Genomic DNA, 23334 nt, shown 5'->3' with positions numbered 1-23334 from the left:
ACAAGCTCTAGGTTCAGTAGTGGGACAATATACTTAGTTATTTTTCCACCACTGCTGGTAGTTTGTGTGTGTTTTTGTGGTTTCATGATAGACGTAAGCAGGCTGGAATGTCAACAACATGAATCACATAAGTGGGTGTCTCCATACAGGCAGTTCTATATCGTATAAGGCTTCGCCCTCTAATCCCTCATGCACGTGTAAAGATTTAATCCACGCCCACCTATGACGTGGGCCCCACCTCCGGGCTCACTTCCGTATAAATAGGAAGTAGGCCCTACCATCTACTCCCACTTTTCTTCAGCACTCCGTTGCAGAAGCAGTGGCGGCGCCAGAGATTTTCTCTAGGGGGTGCTGTGGGGTAGCTTGACGTTTCATAGAGGGTGCTCAAACATTAAGGGTTTTCCATTAATGCACCAGCGCTACAGTTGAATTTTCTACTGCAACACTCCCTACGCACACACAGTGTACCCTCGACTGTTACAATGAAGGCTCGGTAATCAGCTCACTATTTTTACAAGTGGGGAGTGGACCTCACCTCCTCTAGGAGGGTCCTCCCGGGAGATTTTTTTTTAAATATTGAAGTTAAAAGCATCAATCTGGTGCACTTTGAGAGCAAAATGAAGAGATCTATGGATACATCTCTCAACATACATATGAAACAGAACTGTAAACAGATTTTCTATTTCTTTATAGATATTTTACAAATCACTCCCCTTTTAAAACAAACCGTTTGAGACCCACTGAGATAACTAGACTAAAGTTAACTATCTAAACACTGATAGTCCTTTACTTCACCTGAGCTGAGGTTATCTGAGATTCTCAGTCTGACAGGAGGAGAGAGTTCTCCCTCCACCTTGTTGTTGAAAAAGCTCCTTATATCCGTTAGCTTGGCTAGCTAGCACCAGATGCTAACCACACCGATCTCCGGTAGATACCCACCGGTGCGCGAGCTCTCTCGCTCGCTCGCGCACGCACACAAAATGGCTCGTGCCACACACACACACACACACACACAGCAGAGCTTGAATGAAACACAGAGACCCAAGTAAGCTACTTGTACTCACGAGGCCTATTATGTGCATAGTCCCTCTCGCTTTCAGTTGGTTTTGATTGAGTGTCCACACGTGGACGTTTAAGGACTAAAAACGATCCATTTGTCACTTTGCTGTTAGCAAATAATTTGGGGCTCCAGCTAACAGGAAGTCACTCAAGTGTCACAAAGTAATTTAGCCTATGGGTAGGTAAGAAATCTAATGGGTGCTGGCCATTGGCCTAATCATATCACCTGTGTTGGCTTTATGTTTTTGGTCAAACATTTGTTTGTTTCACATTTGCATTGATGTAATCAATAATCTTTCTGATTTAATTTAATAAAAATAATAATAATAATTTTCGAAACAAAAAACATATTTCTAGGGGATGCTTAGGGGGTGCTTTGGCAATCCTGGGGGGTGCTTCAGCTCCCCCCTGGCGCCGCCCCTGTGCAGAAGCATTGTCAGGCAAAAACAGTTCTGTTAAGAGCTACTTACCGAAAAGCAAGCATTCCTCCTAAAAAGATTCTGTTTTCCGGTAAAATGGAGACTGGACAGGAAAGTCAAGGCTGTGTCAGGGATTGCCTCGTATGCGGAACGGGCTACATTATGAGTTTTGACAGGCACTCACAGTGTGAGTCCTGCCTGGGATTAGAGCATGCAAACGCTGCTCTCAATCCCGGGGTGTCTTGCTCGCATTGTGCCCGTCTCCCGCTGGCCCTCAGACAGCAGAGAGCGGACGTTCTCGCTGCTGCGGCCGCCGAGGACAATTGGCCCGTCCAGGAGGAGTACTCCGGGGACAAAGTCCTTGATTTCCTGGATCCGAGTGGAGGGCACGAGTCAGGGATCACCGGGTGATTCCTCCATTATCTCTCCGCTTCGGACGGAGGAGACAGGTATGAGGCCCGGTGCAGGGCCGGTGTACGATCCAGTGATCCCTATCTCCGACGCCATGGTGTTGCCATCGATTGGCGGGATCCTCCTAGAACTTCCGGAGATTATATCTAAGGCGGCCGCCTGGAGAAATCTCCCCGTTCCCCTAGCTCAGGAGAGCTCACCGCCGGATGATATGTCCGGGGTGTTCTCCCGGGTGCACAGGGTTAGGAGTGACCCGATCTGGCCACGCTTCCCGGCCATAAGGAAGTACCAGGAGGGGGCAGCGAGGGACCCTGGAGCAATGAAAGCTCCGATAGGGACATACGTGCCCCTCACGAGAGTGGAGGGATTCACTGACGTGAAATTCCCGACGTGCCTCCTCTAGAGCCGAACCTCACGGCATTCTTTGGGCTAGGCAGGCCAGCACGGTTTCCGGAGGGCAACCCATGTTGGCTGCCGCCAAAGATCGGTTTGTCGCCCGACAGACTGATCGCATGCATCAGTGTGCGTTCCAGGCGTCGGCGGCGGCAAACAATATAGCGTTGCTCTCAAACTCCATGGTGGAAATATCCGAGCAGTCTAAAACTATGTCCTCAGTGGAGGCTGAGGAGATAGGTAAGGCGGCTAGTACTGCACTTACCCTGTGCGCAGCAGTCGCAGTCTCGCAGGCGCGGATTGCGACATGGGCAACACAGGTTCAACGGTACCTCTGGCTACAGCAGGGGAATATACCGGAGGGTGCAGGAAAGGAGCTGCTGGAGGCTCCAGTCAGTCCGGACGGACTGTTTGGGCCGCAGTTCCACACCATGGTGGAGTCTATGAAGTCTGCCGCGGAGCAGGCAGACGACATAAGGCGTCACGCTAGCTGGCTTCAGGACAAACGTCCTCAGCAACAGCAGCAGCAGCAACGACAGCACCCGCAGCCCCCGCAACAGTCTCAGCGGGGGCAGCGCGGGCAACGGCGAGAACAGCAACGGTGTCAGAATCGCCCTTCGGCAGCTGCAGGGGCTCCGTCCCAGGTCTCCGCTCCTCCGCCACAGAGACAGGATCTGCAGGCGTTGAGTCGGAGGGGAAGGAAGAACCCCCACTCCTGGTCTGCTCCTCCGAGAGAACCTCCAAGGAAACAGAACCGAAGATGACTCTTTGGGGGGGTTATGTGGGAAGACAGGATTATTATTAAAAATGATTCAAATCTCAACAGTGTGTCTGTAGCAACTGTGTCTCACATGTCCCCCACACTAATCAGGCCGGCTGCCATTAATCTATTGGTTAAAAGGCAGCGGGACTTGTTGCATATTCCATCAGTTTTTTCCTTTTCGGGTAATAGACAGAGGGACTCGCCGTTTGAGCCAGCTGTTTCTAATCTGTCGGTTAGAAAACAGCAAGGCTCGCTGTATAAGCCTGCGGTATTTAACCAGTCGGTTAAAAGACAGCAGGGCTTGACATTTAAATCGGCTGCTTCTATCCTTTCGGGTAACAAGCAGCGCGGTTTTTTCTCTGTTCCAGCTGTGCCTACACACAGTCGTATTAAGCCTAGCGCGGCTATTACGCACGAGGTGAATAGCACTGCACACACCTCCACGAGTTGGAGCATAAACCCGCCTCAGGGTCCTGCTGATGAGTCTTCTCCTAAACAGAGACAGGTTGAGAGCCGGTGTGTGATGTAGCGTGTGGAGACCCCTTCAAAGCCCTTTAGGGCGGGGCCCCCCTTGGGTTGCTTCACGGGCAACGGCGGCAAGGGCTCTGTCATGGCTTGTCACCATGACTACCACAGCACAACAAAAACAGGTACGCCCGCTCTCAGAGCGGTGCTCAGAGTGGAGGCTGCTATGTTTAATGGACGGATGGATGAGCAGGCTGATCAGCAGAGGGTACTCTCTGCAATGTGCCTTACCCCCCCCCCCCCCCCCCCCCCCCGCAGTTCGAGGGGATTCAGGAAACGCTCCTCTCATCCCAAGAACAGTGTCTTGCGCTCCAGTCAGAGCTGCGGAGACTCCTGTTAAAGAAAGGAATTTCCAGGGTTCCTCAGGGGAAAGAAAATCGGGGTTTTTTCTCCCGTTATTTTCTTATCCCGAAAAAGACCGGGGGGATGAGACCCATCCTAGATCTGTCAGCATTCAACAAGGTGATAATGAAAAGACCGTTTCATATGCTGACAATCAAACAGGTAATGGAGTGTGTTCAACAGGGAGATTGGTGCACCTCCATAGACCTGAAGGATGCTTACTTCCACATAACCATCATCCCAAAACACAGGGAATTCCTGCGTTTTTCATTCCAGGGAATAGCGTACCAGTTCAATCGACTGCCGTTCGGATATTCTCTGGCTCCTCGCACTTTTCAAAGTGTGTGGAGACGGCGCTGGAGCCGCTACGCAGAAGAGGGATGAGAGTGTTATTTTATCTGGACGACCTGCTATTGCTGGCCCGCTCCAGAGAGGAAGCTGCTTTACAGACGGTACAACTTGTATCTCACCTGTCAAGCCTGGATTTCATAATCAATTGGGAGAAGAGCTGTCCTCTTCCCTCCCAGATTATCATATATCTGGGGGTGGAATTCAACTCAGCCCGCATGAGAGCACGACTCTCACAGCGGAGAGTGGAGGATCTGACAGCTCTCCTCGGGCGCGTCACACCCGGCAGGGTGGTGACAGCCCTCTCCGTGATGCAGCTGTTGGGCATGATGTCAGCTGGTCACGTGGTGATTCCCCTGGGTCTCCTTCACATCAGGAGACTTCAGAGGTGGTTTATTCGCCTGCGCATCGACCCCGTGCGTCAGAAGAGACGCATGGTGTACATTCCTCTGTCCGTAGGTTTAGATCTGACCTACTGGGAAAATCCCCACGTCCTGTCAGTGGGGGTTCCCCTTGGCAGACTGACGTCACACACCTCAGTGTTTACAGACGCATCGCTCTCAGGGTGGGGAGGAACATGCATGTCGCAGGCAGTGGGGGGACAGTGGCCACCTCACATGTCCCTTCATATAAACGTGCTGGAATTACTCGCCATATGGAGAGTAATCCGGCACTTCGCCCCGTTGCTGTGGAATCATCATGTGTTGATTCGAACGGACAACAAGGTAGCGGCAGCATACATAAATCGTCAGGGAGGTGTACGATCAGCGCAGCTGCTGGACACAGCCAGGAGGCTGTTGTGCTGGGCGCGCACACACGTACTCTCTGTCAGAGCAGTATATATTCCCGGCGAGCTGAACAGAGGGGCAGACCTCATGTCCAGAGGAGGTCCTCGACAAGGGGACTGGAGCCTCCACCCCGAGCTGGTCTCCCAGGTATGGAGCAGGTTCGGAAGAGCGGAGGTGGATCTGTTTGCTGCACGCGGGAACGCGCTTACACAGCCAAATGGACAGCGTTCCAGCGTTGGTGTGTAGGGAAAGGCTTGGACCCCGTTATGTGTCCCCTGCCTCACGTGCTGTCATTCCTCCAGCTGTTGCTGGACAGGAATTTGGCCTATAGCACGATAAAAACATATGCCGCTGCCATTTCTTCATGCCACGTAGGTTTTGAGATCAGCACGGTGTTTAGTCACCCTCTGACAAAACGCTTTCTACGAGGAGTACAGAGACTCAGACCGGTGTCACGCGCTTTAGCGCCTCAATGGGATTTGGCTTTAGTGCTGCGCACACTGGGTAAAGCTCCTTTTGAACCATTAGATCAGGTTCCCCTGAAGTTTTTGTCAGCCAAAGTAGCTCTGCTCTTAGCTCTGACATCAGCTAAAAGGGTGAGTGACTTGTCTGCTCTCTCGGTGGCTCCGTCATGTCTCCAGATCCAAGGAGATGGCAGCTCAGCTGTATTGCGCCCGAACCCGGCGTTTATGCCAAAGGTCATCACAAGCTCTTTTAGATCAAGAGTGATAACCTTGAAGGGCTTCTTTCCCCCTCCTCACACATCGGAGGAAGAAGCCACTTCTCATCTCCTCTGTCCCGTGCGCACGCTGGCAGGCTATATTGCACGCACGGCTGCTTTACGCAAATCCCAGCGTCTGTTTGTACATTATAGAGAGCGCTCATTAGGGCAGCCTCTATCTACACAGCGCCTGTCACACTGGCTATGTGAGGCGGTGTCACAGGCGTATGTCTCCGCTGGGTTGGATCCCCCGGAGAACATTAAAGCGCACAGCACCAGGGGAGTTTCAACCTCTACGGCGTTGCACGGAGGAATGACAGTGGAAGATATTTGCACTGCTGCATCTTGGTCTTCACCCTGTTCTTTTATTCGTTTTTATTTGAGGGATGTCTCCCATTCCTCTCTGACACATTCAGTACTGAATAGCCTGTCAGAATGAGTAATGTCGGGGTTTTTAATTGCGTGCCCTCTCTCCTGCCTGTAGGCACTTAGAGAGCTGCCCTTTTTTCCCTCTCTTGATCGTTTTATTTAAGGAGACTCGGTCTCTATCTTTTATAAACGACAGGTAGCCTAAGTAAGCCTACCTTCGTTCCCTGATGGAGAATATTCATTTTTTAAATGCTATATTCCCTGGGAATGTGATGCTCCATTTACGCAGGACGAAATGGACATGGGTTATTAACTGAGTAGGTGTGTTTTGTGCTTCTGGTAACGGACGGAACCAGTGGTGCGTAGACTACCTCCTGCTTCGCCCTTAACCCAATAGCGATAGCCTTAGAGGGCGAAGCCTTATACGATATAGAACTGGGGTTACGTAATGTAACCCAGCTTCTATGAGTATAGGCGCAGCCCTCTAAGGTTCGGGCCCCAGGCTCCGTGAATAGCTGAAGAAAAGCTGTTTGTGTGGGAGTAGATGGTAGGGCCTACTTCCTATTTATACGGAAGTGAGCCCGGAGGTGGGGCCCACATCATAGGTGGGCGTGGATTAAATCTAACGTGCAGGAGGGATTACCCAATAGTGATAGCCTTAGAGGGCTGCGCCTATACTCATAGAAGCTGGGTTACATTACGTAACCCCAGATATGTTGTGTGCAAATCTGCTCACCTTGTTTAACCTCAACACAAAAAAGATTGTGTAATGTCAATGTTATGTTACAGCTTGTTACACTGCCCCCAAGTGGCCAAACAAATCAGTCAATTCAGGTTAAAAAAAAAACCTATTTATAGTTTCTCGATTTCCTTTGTATTTGATACACTCCAAACTATTTTTCACTTTATAGGTACCATGGTGCAGTTAAGTAACAGGTTTGGAATAGCAATGAAGCAATATATCAAAGAATGACAGTCACACTAGTGGGTGTGTCCATGCTGGTGTTCACATGTTGTCATTCGTTAAACAACAACTCTTTTTAATCAACATTTCCCTTTTATTTTTCTGTAACTCAACCTTCGTTGTGTCGCTACATCAGAGTCACTATCTTACTAATCTACTACTGTTTACCAGAGTTAGTTTTCCTATATCCTGTTGAATATAATGTATTTTTAGAAAGTAATGTATTGTGTAAAACAAAATTAAATCCCCGCTCATCGCCTGTCTTTAATGATTGATCCAAATGTCAACATGCTTCCAGTTTGCAGTCCAAGTCCATGTAACCCCTTTTATTCACAACAATTACTGGATCTGTACACGAGGCTGCTGTCTTTTGGATGTTTCAGATATGATCAGCGATTAATTTTGAATTGTGAGGTAATTTAAGCAGCTGCTGGATTTAAAAGGTTTGATGGCAACATCATTTAATTTGAAGATTTTGGCTAAAAAACAACATGAACTGGACGGCTTCCAAAAATCTACTTTCTTGTTCTACTGAAGACTGATAATACAGTAAAGTACATTTTTAACAATACCCCATTTTGACTGTATTTTGGCAGCTTTTGATCGACTTTGAAGACACAATGATCTTCATTTCAGCTGAAAAACGACATTTCGCTCTTTACTTGTCAATTGGTACGTTTTTCATTATTTTACATTCTTTTCTTGAATTCTTAAATCATGTGATAAACAACTTGGTCTCATGCTCTCAGTCCCTTAAGGAAGACAGCTCTTATTATTGATTGTTCACATTTTCTTGCCTTAAAACAATTTGACAAAGTTGAGGTTGGACAATAAGGAGGTATGTATTTCGGCACCTCTTAAGCTTTCCTGATACGTAATAAATAAGATTAATTAAAGTAAACACTGCTATTGTAAAATATTGTTTTAAATATTAATGACAAACCTCATGTGTCTGCTCTAGGTCTGTTGAGTATACCATTGCTTGCAGGTCAGTACATTCTATTGATCTCATGCCTTAAATTGAATTATAGTCTGATCTAACAACAAAGGACCATTTGTCACTGAGATCAGGCTGACATGACCTTGAGCTATTGTGTGTTCATTTTTCATTTATAGAATGCATTGAGGTTAAGCTGGTCGGGCCTTCACGTTGCTCTGGTAGACTGGAGGTCTTCCACTCAGACAGTTGGGGAACTGTGTGTGATGAACAATGGAGCCTCGCCAACGCTGACGTGGTATGTCAAGAGTTAAACTGCGGGACAGCTCTTCAGGCCACTAAAGGCGCCTCTTTTGGAGAGGGAAAGAACATGATCTGGTTGGATGATGTGCAGTGTACTGGTCATGAGACATCTGTCCTCAAGTGCCCACACAGACCAATGGGGCAAAAATAACTGCGGCCACTCTAAAGATGCTGGGGTTACCTGTGCAGGTAAGACTTCAAGAGTTCAATTAATGGTACGTTTGGTCTATGTTTTTCAAAATTGAAATTACCAGTACTCAATGACTTTCTTAATAAAAGGATAATCCCTTTTATTAAATCTATAGTTGGACATACAAGGCAAAGGTCAAGCTCAGCCCCTAAACTACGCTTAGCATAAATACTGGAGATTATAAAAGGGCATATTGTCATTTCTTTCACAAACAAACAGGTGTTAAAGATGGAGCTTTGAACGTGCTGGATTTTGTTAACCTCAGAGAAAGCCAGGGTCTATCTTTGTTCTTAGTGTTTCTGCTGTGCTTAGATAAGTTGCTGCTTGCTGTATACTTTTTGTTTATCAAGTGAATGGAAGAGTAGAATCAATCTTTTTATCGAACTCCCCCAAAGTAATCATTTCATCAAGTTTCCCAAAATGCTGAACTTTTGCTTTGAATAGACTAAGGTAGCTCAGAAGATCAGGTATTTCGAAACTATGCATTTCTAGGATTTCTCAATTTAAATCAAGAACATGTGAAACTTTCGGGAGAAATTTTGAAATACGGCTGTGGAGAAAAAAACTAACGCAGCATTTATCTTGGCAACTGATCACAATATTGCTTTGAAAACCCAGCGGTTATATTGTCAGGTCACATTTGCTCTCTGCTTTTAGAGGACTTTTGCAGCAGAAGCATTAAAACTAAGATAAAGCAAGCTTAACCACACTAAACTAAAATAAGCTGAGCTAACTATGCTAAACTACAGAGTTTCGGATTTCATCACTGGGAAACTATTTTCATGGACTTTCTGGTGGTTGCCTGGAAACTGTTCCAACTGTTTCCAATTTTTGGTGAAGCTTAGCTAACCTTCGCTTTTTTGCAGATGTATACTAAAAAATACAGGTGAAAGTTGTTTAAATTTTGTCATATGATTTTGCCAGTAACTAAAATGTATTTCCCAAAATGTGCGATTGTTCTTTAATTCACAAATGGTTATAGATTTTTTTTAAGGGTGCACATTTTTTGCAGAGCATGTGAAGGTAGTCAACGGAAGCAATCGGTGTACTGGTACAGTGGAAATCTACCATGAAGGCAACTGGAAACGAGCATGCAAAATTGACTGGGCGGAGTTAGACGCTGTCGTGGTGTGCCGAGAGCTTAACTGTGGCACCCCTGTCACTCAGACTGAAGAGCTATATTTTGGAGAGTCACGTGACCTGCATGGCATCAAACCCAACTGTTTAGGAAATGAGAGCTCTATCTCACTGGAATTCTGGAAAGCAAGGAAAGCTGTGTGGATGCTACTATCGTCTGTGAACGTTAGTAGCCTAATTCCTGTGTTCAAGCTACATCAATAATTTTGTGTTAAACTTCACCTGTATAAATCTTACATTTTGGATGGCTTATGAATATACATACCCTTGATTTTTTTACTTTCCACCTGACAGACAGTACACCAATTCGACTGGTAAACGGTTCTTCTGATGGTCGGTGCTCTGGACGTGTGGAAGTCTTCCACGATGGAAATTGGGGAACGATTTGTGATGACAAATGGGGGATGCAGGAAGCAGATGTGACATGTCGAGAGATGAATTGTGGGAATGCTCTCTCTGTCAAGTACAAGTCTTTTTTCGGAAGAAGTCAGGATCAGGTTTTGTTGGACGATGTTGAGTGCACTGGTCATGAGAAGTCCCTTTCTGAATGCCCGCACAGAGGTTTTGGAGAACACGACTGTGACCACAATGAAGATGCTGGTGTTATATGCTCAGGTAACACTCTTTATTTCTTCTAATTAATAGTGGAAATTCAATTGCCAATCCTAAATATTGGCATTTGTATGCAATGATAATGCATGCAATTTCTGGAAAGTATTAGTTGTTTTTTGTATGACAGTTTGCTGAAGTTTTGGCTGTTTCTCTTTTTATAGTTGGCAGAGTCATTGCAGAAATATTAGCATTTTTCACAAACTTTCTTAATAAAATACCTCTTCTTATCTGCTTTCAAGAATCGCTCAGATTGGCCAATGGGACTGACCGCTGCTCTGGCAGAGTGGAAGTCTTAGCCAATCACCGCTGGGGGAAAATTTGTAATAACTTGGCCAGCGAAGATGCTGCAATGGTGTGTAAGGAATTAGGTTGTGGTGATCCAAAAAAAATCCAAGAAAGCTTCAATTTTGGTGACAGCACACTCAGTGGGTATACAAGTAGATGCTCTGGCCCTGTGGATTCCTTCTCCAAATGCAATATTCAAGATTACACCGGGAGATGTGAAGCTGTTTCTCTTTCATGTGCAGGTAGGACACACAAGGAGGGTACACACTGCACTGCCGCACTGTTCAACCATTATGGCAAAGGACAAGTGGTTAATTAAAACACAGAATTGGCATGCTGTATCTGCATTACACCTTATTATTGCTATTTACTGGTGAATATTCTAATGGTTGCAACTAACTATCTACCTTAATAACTACTAAACTGAAAGTTCAGACAAAGCTTAATATTTGGATTATTTCAGTCTAGCTTGTAAGTAATGTTAACATGAGTGGACATGTCCTCAGGTAATCCACCGCTAAGGCTTGTGAACGGCACTGATCGATGCTCAGGTAGAGTGGAGGTTCTTCATGATGGCACGTGGGGAACTGTGTGTGATGATGAGTGGGACATCAAAGATGCTCAGGTGCTTTGCAGAGCCATGGACTGTGGAACAGCTAAGACGGCCAAATCCGATTCCTTTTTTGCACTGCCGACATGCCCCCCGTGGAGAAAATAACTGTGGCCATGTGGAAGATGCGGGTGTGGTGTGCTCAGGTATCATCTCGGTTATTTTATGGCTTTTTGCATGTTATTTATATTATTTCAATTTTCAATGTTCATTGGCTTGCTTTTAACTGTCGCCCTTAACACAGGAACAATTGAATTATAGCCTGCAGTGAGCTCCTATGCAAAATGTTATGGTAAATGAACTGTATTTATATAGTGATTTATATATAAAATGCGCCACCAACAGTAAACAGAGTCACTCCGGTGACATCCCTTACCCCATTACATGAAGAGGCCTGCCAGCCTCCGAAAAGTGTTACTATTTCCATGAAGACACAGTTCCTAATATCAGTATTTTGCCGATTATTCTTGGTAATTTGACTTACATCAAAATGTTTTAGAAAAGCAATTTCTGTCTGTCTGTCTGTCTGTCTGTCTGTCTGTCTCGGCTGACTGTCCGTCAGTCTGTTCGTCCGTCTGTCTGTCTCTATGTCTCTTTGTTTTGAATTTCCTGACAACGTTGCATCCAGAAAAGTTGATTGTGAAGTTGTTTAGAAGGGTATTTGGAGAATGCTACATACAATTTGAATGTCATGACAAACATGCTAAGAACATCATTGGCTGATTCTCTGCTTTTTGCTTCCCAGCTACAATTAGACTGATCAATGGGACTGACCAGTGCTCAGGCAGGGTTGAGTTCTACACTGGTGTCAAATGGGCAACACCATATAATGTTAACTGGGGAATAAATGAAGCTACAGTGGTGTGCAGAGAGATAAATTGCTGAGATCCTGACAAGCTTCCAGGATCATACGGTGATGGCGGACATCCTGGAGGGTATCAGGTCAGCTGTAACGGTAGAGAGAGTTCTCTCTCACAGTGCATACTGAGAGAACGTGGAAGAACAAGCAATGATCGCATTGAAGAGGCATCTGTAAAATGTTTAGGTAAGACTTGAAGTTTAATTGATATTTGAAGTGGTACATTTTTGAACCTTTTTTAGGCAATTATGGAAACAGCATCTAAAAATGGCTTCAGGACTGCCGAGTAGCCCACGATCGTTTTCAACAAGCCCACAAAACACTGATTTCTAAAAGGAGTGGGGCATTTGCTGACTTTCTTTTATTTGTCAACACAAAAAGACAAGGCCAGATTGTCTGATGTCAAAGCAATGAGCCAAGCAAACTTGTATGTTACAAGCTCAATTGCTGAAATCACAGATGGTAGCAAGCAATAACTAACAATGTTGCTCCCCGGGCTGATTAACTGCACCTGTTTCAATTGGAATTGAAGCAATATTACACAATATTTTGTACTAATGATACCAATTAAACAACAGACATTTTCAGTCACTAGCATATGCCCCTGGAGACCACTAATGTAGCATGTAGCATAAATAAAAAACAACAGCAAAGTTGGAATGTACATACTGTATATATATATACGTATAAAACAGTTCTGTCATTTCCAGGCAATGTGAGGTTGTCCAATGGGTCCAGTCGTTGTGCTGGAAGAGTGGAGTTTTACGACAAAGGCCAGTGGGGGACTGTGTGTGGTGAATCCTGGGATGTGAATGATGCAAATGTGGCGTGCAGACAGCTTGACTGTGGGACAGCTCATAAGATTACCACAATGACTGAGTATGGCCATAGCACAGGACATACCTGGATCAATCGAATTGAATGCAGTGGATTGGAGTCAACACTGAGTCATTGCTTACAAAGTCCTTTTAGAGACAGAACCTGTAACATTACCTCAGTTGCTGGTGTTGTCTGCACAGGTAAGAAAAAGCATATCTAAAACAAATGTTATGCATTCTATTCTGTTTAGTTCAGTTCTATCACTCCTATTTTTTGTACAGTTAAATGTAGGGCTTTTTTAGTTGGTTTTACAAACTCGATTTACTAAATTGCCACATTCAATCTTATCCCCATTTCCATATAGTTAAATGTTTTGTGTTCCAAATCTGAATGGTGTGCAATATAGGCAACAAGTGCTCCAGTGTTTTTAAAAACGTTTTATTATGTGGAATGTACTGTAAAATAATTTCAGTTTACCTCATATCACAGGAGATTTGGAGGTCCGGTTGGCGGATGGTGAGGATGTCTGCTCTGGCAGAGTAGAGGTCCGTCATGGCGACATGTGGCAAACTGTGTGTGACACAGACTGGACCCTGAGTAAAGCTCAGGTGGTGTGTGAGCAGCTTGAATGCGGTGAGGCAAAGACCGCTCCAGGCGTTGCCCATTTTGGTGAAGGCAGTGGACCAGTAGTGGAGGCGAACAATTCATGTTTTGACAATGTGACATCTCTTCAGCAATGCTCGGCCAAAGGTTACAGAGGAGCAAGCTGCGGGCACGGACATGACGCTGGCGCTGTCTGTGCAGGTATGGCCTTTAAAATTACGTGTTGAACATTTTCACATGCTTTTGGGTAACAAATATAATAACAATAATAAAGGATGTGTAATCATTCCTTAAAGCAATAGATCAACTTTTTGTAAATACACTAATCAGCTTTATTGTCAAGAGTTAGATGAGAAGATTGACACTCTCACCAGACACTAAGTTAAATAGGAATCTGAGGATGGCAGCCGCTTAGCTATGCTATGCTAACTTGTCACTGGCTCTAGTAATGTTTATACTTACTGACACTAAGCACGAAAGCATATCAGAGTATTGCCCAATATGTATTGCTTACATTTTTCACATACGTGACAAAAGTTACACATAATTAGGTTACCGTAAGTCAACCTTTTCCCTCATCATGGCGTCAGCTTTCTGTCCCCAGAGTCAGAACTAAACATGGAAAAGCAGCATTCAGTTATTATGCTCCAAATATCTGGAACAAACTCCCAGAAACCTGCAGGTCCGCTGCAACTCTTACTACTTTTAAATCCAGGCTGAAGACTTTTCTTTTTGTCGCTGTTTTAATTTAACTATTCATATCTTAGACTGCAGTGTCACTTTTATCCATGTATTTTTCTTTTAATGTTTCTTTTATTAACTTCTCTTTTTAATGACTGATTTTAAATGCCATTTTCTTAATGTCTTTCATTTTTTGTAAAGCACTTTGAATTGCCTTGTGTTGAAAAGTTCTATATAAATAAACGTGCCTTGCCTTGCCTTGTCACTGTCAAAATTAGCTTGGGATAAACAATATTTTTAAAATACAAACATATTCACTTTTTGTTTTACAATATGTATTAATGTTTTTTAGAATTGTTTGTTTAAACATGACTTAAGGACTGTCGCTTGCTGTTCAACTCACCTAAATTATATTTTTAAATGAAGCGCCGATTCGGTTGGTCGGCGGCACAAGTCAATGCTCCGGTAGATTGGAGATCCTCTACAAAGCCCAGTGGGGGACCGTGTGTGATGATGAATGGTCACTTGGCAATGGTGATGTGGTATGTAGACAGCTTGGCTGCGGACATGCAGTTTCTGCTCCTTCAAGGGCCCACTTTGGTAGAGGCACTGGTCCAATATGGTCCACTGGTCCAATATGAAAAACCCACTCTCTCCCTGTCGTCTCCTCATGCAATGGTGGTCCACACCCCTGACAAAATATCGGTCACCCAAGGGAGCAGCTTCTCCGTCATTTGCTCTACTCATTCCATATACCCCGGAGGTTTCTTCTATCTGACAAAGTCCCACAACAATGTCACTGAACCGGTGCCTGCATTTGGCCACTCCATCCACTACCTGACAACCTTTGAATTTCCTGCAATAGATTATAAAGACCAAGGGGACTATAGGTGCATCTATGGTGTGAACATGTCTTCAATGTCCTTCTGTTCAGTACCTTCCAAGTCACTCCAAGTCTCTGTAGTCGGTAAGACCCAAGGAGCCCTTGAGAAATGATTTGATTTAAAATGGCTAGTTTTCTCCTTTGCTAACTAAATTATCTTTTGACCCCTACAGCGGCCTCATCCTCTTCAGTGGCCACAGGATGGGCTGTGGGTCTGCTGTTAGTGTTACTTGTGGGGGTTCTAGGTTACCTGATGTGGAGAAAGAGAAGGAGGGTTGCTGGTGAGTTTCACACAAAACATAACAAAATTGGATGGTTCAATCCTTCACAGCAAATAAAGTTTTTGCATCTACACGTTTTGTCCACGCTCACTGCTCTCATAGCGTCATTTTAGGCTACTGTGTTCCATTATAATCAATTTACTGATCTCTTTGGCTCTAAGGATTGTTGTAGCACCTTAATTATGATAAAAAAAGTACCCCCAAACCTAAAGACAACCACACTTAGAGTCTATCAGTCTGACCATGGTTGTTTCATATTATGACATGCATAACCAAAAAGTAATTGGTGGAACTGTTGTAACACTGATAGTTAAAATGTTAAACACAATAATACCAGTTACATTGCAGAGCCATGCATAAAAAAAGACAAACAATTCAGTAAAAGCATTTTTAGAAAATTAGTTTAATCTGGATCCCTTGTATTTGTTTTAGGTCAAAAACTTTAATATTTTTACTTTCCAGGTACTATGGTTCAGTTCAGTAACAGGTTTGGAGGAGCATTAAAGGATGATCTTGACGACGGGTGCAATGGAGCCCTCTATGAAAGGTAGTAAATATAATGTTATTTGCAAAGATATACATATGTTGTTTTAGATCAAACAACTTTAAATTGATTGTGATTGTCCTCCTCCTCATTCCCCTCAGTGCCAGAAATACTCAAGAGAATGAGCAGACACACAGCCCCGGGCAGGACGAAAACAATGCTGATGTTGATAACTCTGTGGAGAGGATCCCTGAAGATCTGGCTGGGAGAGTGTGCTATGAGCTAGAACCACTAGTTTTCCCTTGATAACTAAATGCATCAAGTAATGAAGAATGTCGTGCAATTTCACAAAACGTGAAAAGTTTGGGTAGTTAAAGTTTATAAGTCTGCTGTATCTTTAACGACAGCCAACAATGGTGTCACAGTGTATCGGTGACTAGCTGATGATCTGTTGCTCTTTCAGGAAGACCAGGTTTAAGTGTGTTTTTACACAACATTTTATTTGTTTAATCTACACACTTCCTCAAATATATGCTGCATTCTTTGCTTTATTCCTGTTATGGCTTACATTTGACAGAGAGATTCTATTGATCAGAAAGCTTAGATCGACTGACCTGCAGGAGTAGGCTGATTACATTGTCTTTGCATTCTATGGTAATTTGCTTTATTTGGTGTATGTGAATGCAGATCAATACATATATATTTCTTACTGCGCTTGCTATCACGTTTGGCAGAGTTTTTGATGATTTGACCCTGCTGGGGGAAAATGTGCCCAATGGTTGCCAAACAAACACTGCCAAAATATGTGAACTATCAAATACATTACATTGCATTTAGCTGACGCTTTTATCCAAAGCGACTTACAATAAGTGCATTCGACCAGGAAGATACAAACTTGAAGAAAACAGAATCATATAAGTACATTAGGTTTCATAGAGCCAAACATTTCAAGTGCTACTCAACTGGCTTTAGATAAGCCAGTCCTTTATTAGTATATAAGTGCTTTGTTAGTAATTCTTTGTTAGTAATTCTATCGCTCGAAGTGGAGTCGAAAGAGATGAGTTTTCAGTCTGCGCCGGAAGATGTGTAAGCTTTCTGCTCTCCTGATGTCAATGGGGAGCTCATTCCACCATTTTGGAGCCAGGATAGCAAACCCATGTGTTTTTGCTGATGGAATCTTGGGTCCCCCTCGCAGTGCGGGTGCAGCGAGTCGTTTGGCTGATGCAGAGCGGATTGCACGTGCTGGGGTGTACAGTTTAACCATGTCCTGGATGTAGGAAGGGCCAGATCCATTCGCAGCATGGTATGCAAGTACCAATGTTTTGAAGTGGATTCTAGCAGTTACTGGAAGCCAGTGAAGGGAGCGGAGGAGCGGCGTGGTGTGGGAAATACATGAATATGTTTTATCAATCATCATCAGTAATTGTTAAAACAAATTCCTCAGCATAACCTGGACTATAAAAGAGGAGCTGAATGTATTCAGCATCATTATTAATTATCATTGACACCTATGCTGTTCCACTCAAAAGGCCTTCAATGCAAAAGATAATATAGACTACAAAGTACAATCCCCCCTGAAACTTTGTGGAGTAGAAGAAAGAAACTAGAAAGAAAGAATACACTGGAAATATTCAAGTACAAGTACCTCTACTAGCTCTTAGGTTCAGTAGTGGGACAATATACTTAGTTATTTTCCACCACTGCTGGTAGTTTGTGTGTGTTTTTGTGGTTTCATGATAGACGTAAGCAGGCTGTAATGTCAACAACATGAATCACATAAGTGGGTGTCTCCATACAGGCAGATGTGTTGTGTGCAAATCTGCTCACCTTGTTTAACCTCAACACAAACAAAACGCTTATTTGACTTTTTGCAAGAAAAATATTGTGTAATGTCAATGTTATGTTACAGCTTGTTACACTGCCCCCAAGTGGCCAAACAAATCAGTCAATTCAGGTTAAAAAAATTACCTATATATAGTTTCTCGATTTCCTATGTATTTGATACACTCCAAACTATTTTTCACTTTATAGGTACCATGGTTCAGTTAAGTAACAGGTTTGGAATAGCAATGAAGCAATATAGCAAAGAATGACAGTCACACTAGTGGGTGTGTCCATGCAGACAGGTAACTCATGTCCAAACCTGCTCAGCTTGTCTAGTGCAGTGAAGCAGCTCCACATACCTGCATTTGGAAACTGGATCATTCTGTGCCTGCACTCCTCTCTTTCTAGATCATTTTAGAACAATAGTAGATATGCCTGTCAAAGTATTTTATACCAGCGTCAGCGGCTCCATAGAGGTACAGTGCTGTCTTACTTGTTTGATTGTTTTACTTGTCGTAATTTTTATAGAAGATTACATTTAATAAAAGATTGTCAGAAGTCACGCTGATATGCATACATTTTATTTCTGAATAACTGTAACTGCTCATCATGGCCATTGAAGAAATGTATATTGCAAATCAAAACTTTGTGATAACTTTTAAGTGTAAGGGTTTCACATGAATTTTATATTTATGTAACTGATGAAATACTATCCTTTCCAGATCAAGAAAAAACAGCAAAAAATCTTGGATGTCCTTTCCGCCAAGAAAGTAGAATTTGAAGCTATAGACATTAGTCAGGATTCTAATACCAAGGATGAGATGAGGGAAATGGCAAATGACCCTACGGCTCTACCTCCTCAGATATGCAATGGGAACGAACATTGTGGGGTAAGTCTCACACAGTTACCAAAAGTAATGATAATGTCTGGTGACAATGCAACACCTTCTTGGAACCAACGGAATGTTAATCATTTACATGCTAGTGGCACTTGAAAAGAGGAAAAACAATGTGGTAGTCCACAGGGCATATAGACTTAGAAATTAAATAAATATTTACAGTACCACCCAATCACCTAAGATCCACACACATACTGACACACACACACACACACACACACACACACACACACACACACACACACACACACACACACACACACACACACACACACACACACACTTCATTGCATTTAGATTTTGTCTGAGAGGAAGTTGTTCTTGTTTTGAGGGCCGCACCTTGGATCGTTGAAGGTTCCCAAAAAAGATTAAAAGTACAAATTACAGCATAATATCTCTCAAATATGTATTCATTTTATTAAGATTTGTTTGGAAAATATATAAAGTATATTTTAATATTAACTGCTTCTGTGTTTATTTTCTCTCTTTCTTGCATCTCCACCCTGAAATCCTTAACCCCCAACATCTTTTCTTTCTTTTAGAACTACGAAGCATTTTTGGAGGCAATTGAGAACGAACAGTTGGAGGCGTTTCTCAAGCTCTAAAAGGAATGGAGATCTTTGAAAATTACTATTCATATTTCTGTAAACTGTCATTTGATTTGGCAACGTCTGATAATGTTCAGCTAAACATATTTGTCTTCTGAAATGTTTGGAGTTCCATGAATGAAATAAAAAATAATAATAATTTGAACTCTGCTTGTTGCCCTTATTGACACTTTTTCTATGTAAAAGTCTGGTACCAAGTCGTATCGATCTGCACATTTACCAGGGAATTGAGATTAAAGTCGCTGCATTATTCCATATGTATAAACATACAATCGTACGTAGTATTAGCAAAGCAACAGATCACATGACTGGAAGTGTACCAAAACTTAGAGAAAAAACCCACTTTTAGTATAGAATTCTGAGAGTATTTGTCCCAAATACTAATTTAATAACTAAATGTAATTGTTGAAAAAGTGGGAACACAGTTAGATTGCAGAGCCATGCATGAACAGAGAATAACATCTATAAAACTGTTCCCCCCCGGTAGACTGTTCCCCCAGGCCACTGGTGTTTGCTGGGAGGCTTTCAGTATATGTGCGTCTCTGGGTGCCACGAAAATAAAATAAATAGGCTAAGGACCAAACTACATATATATAAATACCGTATATATATATATGTTGTCTCTCAAATATATATATATATGGGCAGCTATTTTGATGTTAATACTTTTGCACTTTAAGTTAAGTAACAACAACAAATAAAGGACTTTTACTCCACTTTTTCTTTTACACTGTGGTATTACCATTTGTATAGAAGTAAAAGGGCCTGAGTTTGTCCACCTACAATTATTTCATAATTATTTATTTATTTGTGTAATATTGAACATTGAAACTAAAACAGGCAGCATACCGGACGCCCCTCTAAAGCATGGACGGGGCCTTCTGCTTTTAAAAGAATGTCGCGGAGTTATGACGTCCTCTTTACACGCTGACCGAGAGGAGGACAGGGTACGTTTCTCCCACTACCGGCACAATCTAAAGGATTTATCAAACATCTTGATATATAAAGTCATCACCATGAACCGTTTATGTTTAATAACAACTATTCTTTCATTTTTGTTCTGTATTTCAGATCTTTACATCCAACATCCATCGATAATCAACAATGGCCGAGGAAGGGTGAGCATAATTATATTCTTCTATCTGTCGCTAACCAACAAAGCGAGGGATTTCTAACAAAAACTGTTCTTACTCTGTGTGAAAAGTGGTGATGGAGGGGCTGAAACTTAAAATTATTTTTGAGAACATGTCGCCCACACTTGTGCGCTTATAAATGTTAGTTGTAGTCTATTGTTTTGCCGAAGCTACCGCTAGCTACCTAGCTTAGCAACATGTACACTTATACTGTGAGGTGATTAGACCAACATATTTCTGCGTGTGCAGCAGTTATCAAGTGTAGAGATGGCTAAAAAAAAGAAAAGTTGAACGTGGTTATGTTTTGATCAGCTCTTGCTATGCTAACATATTTTACCATTGAATTTGCCATGTTACTTGGCAAGTCAGTAGCTGCATAATTATTAAAACATAACCCCAGTTCCCCTTTTAACCTGAAGTACCCTGTCTGCAAAGGCTCGAATCGGTGCACTTTAATATCACAAGCAAAAGTGGCTAAAGCCAAATGTAATACGATATCAACGCATTTGGACTTCATTGTGAAGCAATGGCTATTTTAAAAAGTCAAGGTTTGTAGAAATGCACTGAATGCTTACATTTAGCCTGTTTTTTATTTTCATGCTCTTGTTTTATTCCATGCTGAACTTATCCTTATCCATCCCACTTAAATGGTCAGCTGTCCTCAGGCATGCAATGAAATGCTCAGTGTGCTATTCCCACTTTTTAAGAGAGTTCTCTGGCGCTTGAATGATGACTTTCTTTCTTTTGTCGGATACCCCTTCTCTCTACAATGAGTGAGAACCCTGTTCTGACAACGCCAGAAGCTCAACTGAAATCTGCTAATCTATAAATCATGTTTTGCTCAAATAAAACTCAAAACAATTCTGTTTTTAGTAGCGTCCCTGCTGCAGTCCCTGCTGGAGGTGCTGCTGGAGGTATTTCGACGGGTGTGATGGATGTCAACACTGCTCTCCCTGAAGTGCTCAAGACCGCACTCATCCACGATGGCCTCGCCCGTGGTATCCGTGAGGCTGCCAAGGCCCTGGACAAGTATGTTTAATTTTAATTGAGTTACCTTTTTAAAAAATGTGGTTTCGTCCTTGAATGCATCCTTGATGACACCCTGGCTCCCTCTACTGAACCTTTTGTGTGGATGCCTGCCAATGTTACCCAATATTTGTCTTGATGTGCCACACATGTGTTAATTTTGCCTTTGCTGCAAACTAAATCATGTTTGTTTTTTTCAGGCGTCAAGCCCATCTCTGTGCCCTTGCAGGCAACTGTGATGAGCCCACATACGTCAAGCTGGTGGAGGCCCTCTGTGCGGAGCATCAGATCAACCTGATAAAGGTAACAAGGCTGCTCATAACCGACTGATCAAGTATCTGGTTTGGAAAATTCACATGAACAAATGCAAAGAGATGTGAAATGGTCCTTTTGGCGGTGCAGCAAGAGTACACATTGCTGCCGTTATGTTGAAAAAATAAATTATAATTACACCTCATTGTTTATCAGGAATGACTCAAGTTAAAATACGCTGTTGAACCTTATTTCAGGTTGATGACAACAAGAAGCTCGGCGAGTGGGTCGGTCTGTGCAAGATCGACCGTGAGGGCAAACCCCGTAAGATTGTGGGCTGCAGCTGTGTGGTGGTCAAGGTAAATGATGCGGTTCACTTCATTTTTTGCCTACATTCAAGAAAAACAAACAGAATAGACTACATATTCCTGCTAAATATACACAATATATCTGCCAGACAAGTGCAGCTGCTGTGCTTTGTGCCATGCAGCTGTTGTTTAAAAACATCTGGCCAAATGAATGCCAGGGTACGAGCCCCGTCGTCTAACTGTGGTGTCTGGGGTCCCTAAGAATGGCAACAAATATTAACGAATGGAAACCAGCACCATGATTGATGGGTCATGACTGACTTACCTCGTAGTTTGCTGTTTATACCAATCAACCTGTATATTAATTTCTAGTGTTTATTTGAATGGGCTGCAATGATTCCCATAATGGGAGGAGCATATGTTGAACATTCCTTCAAAATGTCTATAGATGCAGGTAAATGTAATGACTGAGTAAGCTATAATGTTTTTTCCTAAAAGTACATAAACTTATGGAAATTAAATGGTCTTGAATGCCTTTACGGTGATTCTGTCCTGTCACGTGTTGCTCAGCTTAGTGTAATTTTTAGCAGAGCCTAACAGGTGTGTTTTTGGGGCTAGACTTTTGAGTACTATATAAACTAATGCTCAGTTTTACCACTATTATTCACACAATGTGTTTAGGTGGGTAAGACTGAATGTAAATATCCCTTGACCCAACAAGGCCCTCAACACATGTGGACACGTGACTGATGATATCGCTTCCGCTGTTATTTATAGCTTAGTCTTTATCTTAATCTGCTCATCTCAAACTGTACTTTTCTGTTTACAGGACTACGGCAAGGAGTCTCAAGCCAAGGATGTGATTGAGGAATACTTCAAAGGCAAAAAATAAAATGTCAATAAAAAGTGAAAATTATGCAGTTGTCTGAAGTGTTCCTTTTTCCAGACAAGTCTCACCCAAACTAAACACTGGCAGTGATATTAAATTGGTCTGTCCAAAGTTCTCCTATTATGCTATTTTTAGACATATATTATGGGTATCGGATATATAATAACACGTCTGTGTTTTGCTCAAAATACCAAACAGATTATGCATTTTAGACATCCCTCATATCCCTCTATTTCAGGCCTGTTAGAGAACTGCAGGTTCGGGGTCCTTAGCTTGAAAAAAAGAGGGGAAGCTAATGCCTGCTCAGAATTATACCGACAGATGTAGCTACATTCTGGATCAGCGCCGCTGTACCCCTGTTTTTAGAGATTTGGGTACGGAGGAAAAGATGGTTGAGTTCCCTGACACACCGGGGACACATATTTATGTATAAAAGACATGATAGGTCCCTTAAAGTTCAGATTGGCTGACACAGGCTTCATTTGAAGTGCAGTGTTTAATGCACAAACCCTGACATAATGGTGCTCTATTTTATAAGATTATTTGGGTGGACAGTTTATAAAAAAGTTGTGTCTAAAACTTATTAAAATAACTGCTGGGTCCCCGGGG

The 23334-nt window shown here is 42.9% G+C and overlaps 2 protein-coding genes and 1 long non-coding RNA gene across 6 annotated transcripts; all 3 read left to right on the top strand.

The window, feature by feature from the left end:
• The first annotated feature begins 7283 nt into the window (after positions 1-7283).
• LOC307014912 lies at positions 7284-8253 on the top strand. The gene is made up of 4 exons (XR_013801354.1): positions 7284-7516; positions 7699-7774; positions 8064-8090; positions 8219-8253. It is a non-coding gene; the product is annotated as an uncharacterized lncRNA (long non-coding RNA).
• A 3676-nt stretch (positions 8254-11929) lies between these two features.
• Positions 11930-16495, top strand: LOC307014908 (soluble scavenger receptor cysteine-rich domain-containing protein SSC5D-like). Of its 3 annotated transcripts, none has more exons than XM_079643160.1 (7): positions 11930-12221; positions 12746-13054; positions 13344-13658; positions 14565-15105; positions 15195-15302; positions 15765-15849; positions 15948-16495. In XM_079643160.1, the coding sequence occupies exons 3-7, from the start codon at positions 13635-13637 to the stop codon at positions 16090-16092; spliced, it is 903 nt and encodes a 300-aa protein (XP_079499286.1). In that variant the 5' UTR covers positions 11930-12221; positions 12746-13054; positions 13344-13634; the 3' UTR covers positions 16093-16495. The 3 variants fall into 3 exon arrangements, with proteins under 3 accessions (XP_079499286.1, XP_079499287.1, XP_079499288.1); XM_079643161.1 differs by having other exon boundaries at positions 11931-12221; positions 15004-15105; XM_079643162.1 differs by lacking the exon at positions 14565-15105 and having other exon boundaries at positions 11933-12221.
• A 3468-nt stretch (positions 16496-19963) lies between these two features.
• On the top strand, positions 19964-22752 carry rps12 (ribosomal protein S12). Of its 2 annotated transcripts, none has more exons than XM_079646141.1 (6): positions 19964-20064; positions 20189-20235; positions 21124-21279; positions 21477-21579; positions 21786-21887; positions 22666-22752. In XM_079646141.1, exons 2-6 carry the CDS (start codon positions 20222-20224, stop codon positions 22726-22728), a joined length of 438 nt encoding a protein of 145 aa, XP_079502267.1. In that variant the 5' UTR covers positions 19964-20064; positions 20189-20221; the 3' UTR covers positions 22729-22752. The 2 variants fall into 2 exon arrangements, with proteins under 2 accessions (XP_079502267.1, XP_079502268.1); XM_079646142.1 differs by having other exon boundaries at positions 19991-20064; positions 21127-21279.
• Positions 22753-23334: the final 582 nt, after the last annotated feature.

This window comes from Notothenia rossii (assembly GCF_949606895.1).
Source record: "Notothenia rossii genome assembly, chromosome: 8".
Lineage (NCBI taxonomy): Eukaryota > Metazoa > Chordata > Actinopteri > Perciformes > Nototheniidae > Notothenia > Notothenia rossii.
Note: the sequence above shows the minus strand (reverse complement) of the source record. Positions and strands in the feature narration are given on the sequence as shown.

What these genes read in the sequence shown, in the direction of transcription:
- rps12 (XM_079646141.1), top strand. An exon ending in ATCAGATCAACCTGATAAAG is followed by an intron (nt 21,580 to 21,785) that starts GTAACAAGGCTG and finishes ACCTTATTTCAG; the next exon opens with GTTGATGACAACAAGAAGCT. An exon ending in GCAGCTGTGTGGTGGTCAAG is followed by an intron (nt 21,888 to 22,665) that starts GTAAATGATGCG and finishes TTCTGTTTACAG; the next exon opens with GACTACGGCAAGGAGTCTCA.
- LOC307014908 (XM_079643160.1), top strand. Translation starts at nt 13,635, where the DNA reads ATGACGCTGGCGCTGTCTGTGCAG. An exon ending in AAAGAGAAGGAGGGTTGCTG is followed by an intron (nt 15,303 to 15,764) that starts GTGAGTTTCACA and finishes TTTACTTTCCAG; the next exon opens with GTACTATGGTTCAGTTCAGT. An exon ending in AATGGAGCCCTCTATGAAAG is followed by an intron (nt 15,850 to 15,947) that starts GTAGTAAATATA and finishes CATTCCCCTCAG; the next exon opens with TGCCAGAAATACTCAAGAGA.